Here is an 8793-nt window from a genome sequence, read left to right on the forward strand (position 1 = left end):
CAGCTCCTTGCTGCATCCCGTATCCTAGCTATACCCACTAGAAGGCTTGTTTTTGTGTTCTGACCTTGTAATTCAACTCTCTGTACAGCTATTTTTCTGACATAACTGGAATCTTTCTGTGTCATCAACTTGGGCAAACTGTTGATCTCGGGAACCCGTAACAGACTATTATTTCTTTCAATCCACGATTTCTTACACTGATGCGTGTCATTGTCTGTCAGCCAGTGCACTCCACACCTTCAATGGAAGTAGGTGCATGGAGGCTACATATACTGCTCCACGAAAATTGCTCCTAATTGCTTAAGTGTTAAACATGCAGGTATCCATTTTAGCGCCTCCAGGCATGTTTAAATCATGGTAATCACCAATTAGCCCCAAAATTGCGGGCTAGAACCAGACTTTTAAACAGACGTGTCTTATTAGCACTGCACCCACTTAGTGCCTGTTTACACCCTTTCCCCCAATAACCCCCAAGTCTAAAGCTGTTATACTGAAGTTGTATATTGCTCTTTTTAAGGCACATCTTGCGTACTGCATTTAATTCTGGTCATCCAGATGCAAGAAAAGCATTCAAAACTCTTAAAGAAAAGAAAGACTTGCATTTATATAGCGCCTTTCACGACCACCTGACTTCGCAAAGCGCTTTACAGTCAATGAAGTACTTTTGAAGTGTAGTCACTGTTGTTAATGTGGGAAACACGGCAGCCAATTTGCGCACAGCAAGGTCCCACAAACAGCAATGTGATAATGACCAGATAATCTGTTTTTATGATGTTGATTGAGGGATAAATATTGGCCAAGACACCAGGGATAACTCCCCTACTCTTTGAAATAGTGCCATGGGATCTTTTACGTCCACCTGAGAGTGCAGACGGGGCCTCGGTTTAACGTCTCACCCAAAAGACGGCACCTCTGTTCAGAGTCCATGAGGCCAATCTAGTGTCAAAGACTGAGCTATGAGGAAGGTTATGGTGGAATAGGAAAAGTTTATCTGGAGCAATATTTCAAGTTAAACCATGACTGCAGTACAAGAGGACATATGTACAAACTGATAAAATATAAATTCAGAACTGATTTCAGAAAATATTTCTTCACTTGAATGGAGTGGAGTTAGAATTCATATATAATTTAAGGGATAGTTGGGTGCTGTGTGCACCTGGAAGTAGGAAGACGGAAGGAAAATTGGAGGAATCATCATACACCTAGCAGCTGAGTCGATAGTGGCAGATAGAAGTCTCGGAGTAGGTTGTATAAATGTACAAGAAACTCTCGTTTAAACGGCACCTAAATATCCGGAATTCTCTATTAACCAGCAAAATTCATACTCCAAAAACACCTCAATAACTGGAAATGTTGCCGAGTCCGAGTCTCCCGCGGTGGCTGAGTTAGTCAGTGGGGGTAGTTCTCCAAACTGCCACTACTCGGCTTCTTGGCACTGTCAGAAGTCCAAACACCTCAATAACAGGAGTCTGACTCTTTGTTTGTTAAAAATAGCCTTGGTAGATAACCCTCTCCGTCATCCGGAATTTTTAATCAACCGGCACCATCCCGGTCCCATCGGTGCCGGATACCAGAGAGTTTCCTGTACTCCCTCCACTATGTTTGTGCATGTGAGAGTCAGAATAATGTGGAAATGGGGTTCTGTACATTCACAAATACCAATTCTAATTAGGGGATTTTGTGACATGTTAATACTAACCAAATCCTTTGTAAGTTTGTAACTAGATGTTTAGGACTGGTTGCAACATTCTATCGTATGTGTGTGTTCCCTATAGCATCAATCCCGGAGCACTATACCTAGAGTGGGTTATTTTCATTACTCCTAGTACTCTGTACTGACTTGGGTGTTACGATTTTTTTTGACTAGACCAAATGTTGTCCTGGGAGTGACCAATCCTTTCTTCATCAAAACATTTCAGCACTGGCCGCACATTATCCGTATTGGAGAAATCAAAATGTCAGGTAAGGAAGGAATGATGAGCATAACTTGGTGTTCTAGGACACAGTTCACAAATATGCGCAGAGTGCTGTGTTCATGGAAAAAGGGTTCAGCAAATTTCTTCTTCTTTGAGGGAAACCAGTTTTGGGTCATTTTGCATTATGGCATCATGTGCAAGTAATGTGATGATTAAATGTCAAACTTCTTTTCATGAATTTGTAAGAGCATAGGAGCCGAAGTAGGCCATTCAGCCCCTCGAGCCTGATCCGCCAGTCAATTCGGTGGAAATCTTTAAAAACTATAAAAATTGGAATGCAAAATACTTCACAAAGCTACACAGAAACAGATATTTCAGATAAAGGCAGAGAGTATTCTTTTCCAAACACCGTATTTGACACTTGAGAACAATAAGAACATGGAACAGGCTCGAGGGACCGTTCCTGTCACTCAGTTTGATCATAACTGATCGTATTTTAACTCCATTTACCCATCTTCGCTCCATATCCCTTGATACCTATACCTAACAAACCGATCTCGGTCTTAAAGATTCCAGTTGACTCCCAGCATCCACAGCATTTTGGGGGAGAGATTTCCAGATTTCCACTATCCTTTGTGTGAAAATGTGCTTCCTGATTTCACTCCTGAACGGTCGAGCTTTAATTTTGAGGTTATGCCCCCTTGTTCTGGATTCCCCCCACCAGAGGAATTAATTTCTCTCTATATCCCCTATCAAATCCCGTAATAATTTTAAACACCTCGATTAGATCACCCCTCAACCTTCTCAACTCCAGGGAATACAAGCCAAGTTTATGCAATCTGTCCTCATAATTTAACTCTTTAAGCACTGGCATTATTTTGTTAAATCTGCGCTGTACTAAGGCCAATATATCCTTCCTGAGGTACAGTGCCCAGAACTGAACACCGTATTCCAGATGGGATCTGACCAAGGCTCTGTACAACTGAAGCATACCTTCCTCCCGTTTGTATTCCAATCCCCTTGAGATTTAGACTAACATTCCACTAGCCTTTTTGATTACTTTTTGTGTATGTGCACTAGCTTTTAGTGATTTGCATACATGGACACCCAAATCTCTCTGCTCCTCCAGAGCTCCTAGTCTCTCGCCATTTAGAAAATGTGTATTCTCAAATCCAATGCAGATGACCTCGCACTTCCCCACATTGAACTCCGTCTGCCACAGTTTTGCCCACTCACTTTGTTTTTCTATGTCCCTTTCCAACTTTCTGCTCTCATCTACACTACTTACTGTGCCACCTAACTTAGTGTCATCAGCAAACTTAGATATACCGCTCTCTATTCCTTAATCTAAGTCATTAATATATATGGTGAAAAGCTGAGGCTCCAGAACAGATCCTGGGGAACACCACTTGTCGCATCCCGTCAATCAGAATACGTTCCCTTTAACCCTACTCTCTGACTCCTTCCTCCCGACCAATTACTAACCCAGGTCACCACATTAACTTCAATTTCATGTGCTTTCATTTTTTGTGCTGTTTCTTATCGAATGCCTTCTGGAAGTCCATAGTGACAACATCAAATCATTGACCCTTTAATGAGAAAAGTCGTTTGTTTATATAACTAGGATAGCGGAATCAGGAAATGCAAGTTGGATGACATCAGGATATAGTTATGAAGAGAAACTTAAGATCCTGGCACTATTTCCACTGATGCTGATTTGTTGGAGGTTTTTTAAAATTCTGAAGGTTTTTACTGAAGTGAATAGGGAAAGATTATTTTTTTTGTTCAGGGCGACAGTGATGAGGAAAAATTCTTTACATGGAGAGTTACTAGAGAATAGAATTCTTTGCTACAAGGAGTAGTTGAAGCAGAGAAGATTGGATAAACATTTGAGCTAGAGAAAGATGCAGGGCTCTGGGCAAAGAGGAGGGCAGTGGGGTCAATTTTTGGACTGCTCTAACAATGAGTATATGAAAACATCTGTAGTTCTGTGGTTCCATAGAAACATATTCATATAACTTGCCATGCAGAAGGAAGCCAATTTTCCTATAATGCAGGTATTAGCTCTTAAACTGGAGCTGTCCAATCAAGAAAATATCTACAACAGACCCAAATCTGTAATGCCCTTTAAGAGCTAGGTGCCGCACTTTCGTGGCTGTTGGCTGGCCTCACTTTCCTGTTGTCAGGTCTCGCTCCTTGCACAAGTATTCCATGTACAGAATATTCTAATGAGGGGGCAGGGTTTACATCTCAAAATCAAGCTCAGCTGGTCCCCCTTGCACCGTGTGTGGAATCCAGAGTTCCAATCTCAAAACTTCAGGTTCTATTTGATGATTTCATGCACACGGCAAGTCACTTCCTGATGCTCATTGAAATAAAGGTCTTTTTGCTGCATTTTAAAATGTGAATGTTTTCTTTCTGTAACATACGAGAGCATATTGTTCAAAATATGTCCTACCTATAAAAAAAAATACTGAAAAACCGAGGCGATGGATTAAAGTCTATCATGGAGCTAAGTTAGAGTTCTGAGTTAAGAGACTCTCAGACTGAACTGAGATCGGGTCTGGGTTTTAAAATAGTGAGATGAATGGTTAATTAAGATTTGGATTGTCTTGGACTGTGAGCACAGAGGTAGAGGAAACAACTGCAAGGTAGACCCCAAGGAGATCCTGAGATTCAATTTTCCCTGCAGTGTAGTGGGCATTTAACAAAACGGCTTAGGCTATTTCAACATCTTTAAAAATGTCATCCGGTCTTGAATGAGCCACAGTTTTCTCCTGTTAAATATTGGACAATCCAAAGCCTGTCTTTGGCGCCCACCACAAACTTCATACTCTCGCCAGCATTCTGTTCCCTTCCCTGGCCACTGTCTCGGGCTGAAACCGACTGTTTGCAACCTACGTATCCTCAAGCTGAGCTTCTGACCCCATATCCCCTCCACCACTGCCTACTTCCACCTCAGTAACATTGTTCATTTCTGCCCCTACCTCCGCCCATCTATTGTTGAAACTCTCATCCATGTCTTTTTGACCTCCAGACTCAACTATTCCAATGCTCTCCTGGCCGGTCTGTCCTCCACTCTCAGTAAATTTCAGCTCATTCAAAACTCTACTGCCCATATCCTATCCTGCACCAAATCCCACTGTCCATGCTGATCTATGTTGATTCTTGGTCTCGCACTGCAGCAGCCAATTTGTATGCAGCAGGGTTTCACAGACTTAATGCAGGTAATTAACCAGTGTAATCTATTTTTGGTGTGTTGGTTGAGGGATAAATGTCACTCAGGAAATTGGGAGAGCTTGAATAATGCCATGGGATTTTTTATGTCCACCTGAACAGGCAGGTGTGGCCATGGTTTAATGTCTTATCTGAAAGATGGCATCTCCGACAATGCAGCACTCCCTCAGTCCTGCACTGAAGTGTGAGCCTAGATTATGTGAAGAAGACCTAGATAGGAATAATTGAACCTACAATTACTGACTCGTAGGTGAGAGTGCAATCACTGAGCCAAGCTGAATGCTCTCTTATAAAAATTGTTACAAGTTTGGTTCTTGCCTTGTATATTCTCTTCAGTACAGTGCTATTAATCATTCCTATAGGTGGTCTGACAGTCTTACATTTGATGGTGTAGCCATACTGGCCAATATCTAACTAACACAATACAATAAACTGAGGTGTAACAGTATCGCCCCCTTGTGATCTGAACTGGATATTTGTGTATTTTGCATATGCTGCTTCAGTCTGTTTGAAGGAAGACCAAGAAAATATTTGGTAAGATAAGGCCAGATACAAATTGTTAAGCTGCCTTATTTCACAGCAAGTGAACTAACAGAGCAACAGTCATGATTGGACTCAGTTCAATTAGGCCAATTAGAGACAGAGGGCATGGCTAAGGTACTAAATGAGTACTTTGTATCTGTCTTCACGAAAGAAGAGGATGCTGCCAATGTCACAGTAAAGGAGGAGCTAGTAGAGAAATTGGTTGGCATAAAAATAGATAAAAGAGGAGGTACTTAAAAGGTTGGCAGCGCTCAAAGTAGAAAAGTTACCCGGTCTGGATGGGATGCCTTCTAGGTTGCTGAGGGAAGTAAGGGTGGAGATAGTGGAGGCTCTGGCCACAATCTTCCAATCCTCCTTCGATATGGGATAGGTGCCACAGGACTGGAGGATTGCAAATGTTACATAAGTAAGTATAAAATGACTTAAAAATAAAGTGAGTGGAACAATTAATAAAAACAAATGAAATTGCCTACATAGCAATGTGCACAGCATCTGAAACAAAACGGGGGAACTGAAAGCAATAATTCATAGCGAGGAGCCAGATGTAGTCGGGATAACTGAAACATTGCTGCATAAAGAACAGGACAAGCAGTTAAATATTGCAGGATATAATGTATTTAGAAAGGGTAGGGAAGGAAGAAGGGTAGGGAAGGAAGAAGAGCTAACATAATGGCAGCAGAAAAAAGGGACATAACTAACATTAAGATAGAAACAGAATCCATTTGGATTGAGATAAAGGATAAGAAGGGATCGATCACACTAATAGGGGTATATTACAGACCACCTAATAGTGAAAGGGAAGTGGCGGAAGAAATATGTAACAAATCTATGAAATGAGCAAGAGACATAGAATAATAAACATGGGTGATTTCAACTACCCCCAAATAAGCATATGAGGGACAAGGGAATAGAAGGTTTTGCTGATAGAGTTAGATGAAGAAGGATGGGAGGAGACTTGAGTGGAACATAAACACTGGCATTGACTGGTTGGGCCTAATGGTCTCTTTCTGTGCTGTATATTCTACGTAATTCTGTGTAAACAAACAGGCAAGAAGAGGTAGTGATCGAGGAAAAGGGAATGGCAATTTTATAATGTGTTCAGGACTCCTTTCTTGCCAGTACGTAAGAAGCCCAACAAGAGAGCAATCACTGCTGAATCTAGTAATGGGAAATGAACCAGAGCAGATAAGAGAAGTAAGTGTAGCGGAGCATTGAGGCAATAGGGATCACAACATAATAATGTTTAAAATAATGATTGAGAAAGACATAAGTAAGACCAAAACCAAAGTAATAGATAGGAAAAAATGCTAATTTTGAGGGGATGAGAGTAGAGCTAGGGAAAGTAAACTGGAAAACATTTTTGACAAAGATAGAACAGCAGTGTGAAATATTTAAAAAGGTGTTCAGTAGAGTTCAGGAGAAATATATTCTGCTAAAAAACAACAGACTAGCCACTAATGAAACACCGTGGATTAATAAAGAGTTAAGGCTAAAATTGAAACGAAAGAAAATGCATACACTAAGTATGTAGACAATTAAGGAGAGGATGACGAAAGGGAATACGAAGAGGCTTAGAAAGAAGTCAACAAAAAAAATTAAGAAAAAAAAAAAAGGAATATAAAAATAACAAAAGAAAAATCAGGACAGGGCTAGGGCCACTAAGGGATGCACAATTAAACTCAAGTAATGGTAATGAAATGGCAGAAATCTTGAATAGTTACTTTGCCTCCGCATTTACCAGGGAGACTAACTTGGCGGACAATGAGCATGTCATTAGAAGAAGTGATCAAAAAGTTATAACGACATTTAAGATGGAAAGGGGGGAGATAATTGATAAACTAATCAAACTAAGAGAGGATAAAAAAATCCCTGGTTTGGATGGATTGGACATATTAAAAGAAATTAGGGGATGAAATCACAGAAGCACTATCACATATATATAAAAATTCATTAGAAAAGGGAATAGTGCCAGAGCACTGGTGGACAGCTAATGTTATTCCTATATTTTAAAAAGGGACAGGGAACTATAGGACAGATGGCTTAACGTTTGTTGTTTGGAAATATAATGGAACCTTTACTCAAAGATGTAATAGAAAAACATCTGGAAACTAAAAATATAATGAAGAGTAGTCTGCACGGATTTCAAAAGGGAAGGTCATGCTTGATCAACCTTATTGAGTTCTTTGAAGGGGGAGACCAAAACTAGGGCCATAAATATAAGATAGCCAAAAAATCTAATAGGGAATTCAGGAAAAACTTCTTTACCCAAAGAGTGGTAATAATGTGGAACTTGCTATTACAAGGAGAGGTTGAGGCTGATAGCATAGATATATTTAAGGGGAAGTTGGATAAGCACATGAGGGGGAAAGGAAAGCTTATTTGCATTTTAACCACCTCTTGTCTCTGTGTTTTGTTTGAACTTGTGTTAATACACTTTGCTTTTAAAATATCAACTTTCAAATAGATATCTTTTCCAAATCCATTCTGTAGCAAAATGATGAAAACAAATCCCAAAATGTGGTATAAATATTATATAAACCCATTTTAAAATGTTAGAAAGACAGACTTGCATCTATATAGCACCCTTCACAACCTCCGTTCATCCCAAAGTGCTTTACAGCCAGTGAAGTTCTTTTGAAATGTAGTCCTTGTTGTAACGTCAGAAACACGGCAGCCAACTTGCACACGGCAAGGTCTGAAGATTGTATAAAGTAATAACATTTCTTGCTTAATTGCTATTGATAACTCACTCAAGCTATTCTCTTGGAGTCTGGTGTTATAAGCCCAGGATGTGTAACTGACTTGTACCGCCTGTGTTATTCTACGTGAGTTGTGCTTCCACTTTTATCCTGTATATGCAGTAGGTTTGTCCTGTTGTTTTATGTGTTTCACCTATTGTCATTGATCTATCATCTAACCTCAATTCAGCACAAGTTCTGTGTTCGATAGTTTCTTGACTCCTCTCTGAAGCATAAAGTGGAACTCCAGCAATCACAGCTTATTCAATCTCATTATGATTTTGTTTTTCAGGTGATTTACCCAAACAAATAAAAGTCAAGAAACTGATGAAGCTTAGGACACTGGACACAAAGCCAGG

The 8793-nt window shown here is 40.1% G+C and overlaps 1 protein-coding gene across 9 annotated transcripts in view; it reads left to right on the forward strand.

Moving 5' to 3' along the window:
* The window catches only part of dennd6b (DENN/MADD domain containing 6B), a 157244-nt gene that overhangs the window by 95631 nt on the left and 52820 nt on the right, over positions 1-8793 (forward strand). For 8 of the 9 annotated variants that reach the window (XM_086010498.1, XM_086010496.1, XM_086010499.1 and 5 more), the window contains 2 exons: positions 1868-1962; positions 8727-8792. In XM_086010498.1, the coding sequence (XP_085866624.1) occupies positions 1868-1962; positions 8727-8792 (161 nt within the window). The remainder of the gene's footprint in view (positions 1-1867; positions 1963-8726; position 8793) is intronic. The other variant, XM_086010495.1, reaches the window with a different exon arrangement.

Source organism: Somniosus microcephalus, chromosome 17 (assembly GCF_052327205.1).
Source record: "Somniosus microcephalus isolate GS21.2 chromosome 17, FLI_Smic_1.0, whole genome shotgun sequence".
NCBI lineage: Eukaryota > Metazoa > Chordata > Chondrichthyes > Squaliformes > Somniosidae > Somniosus > Somniosus microcephalus.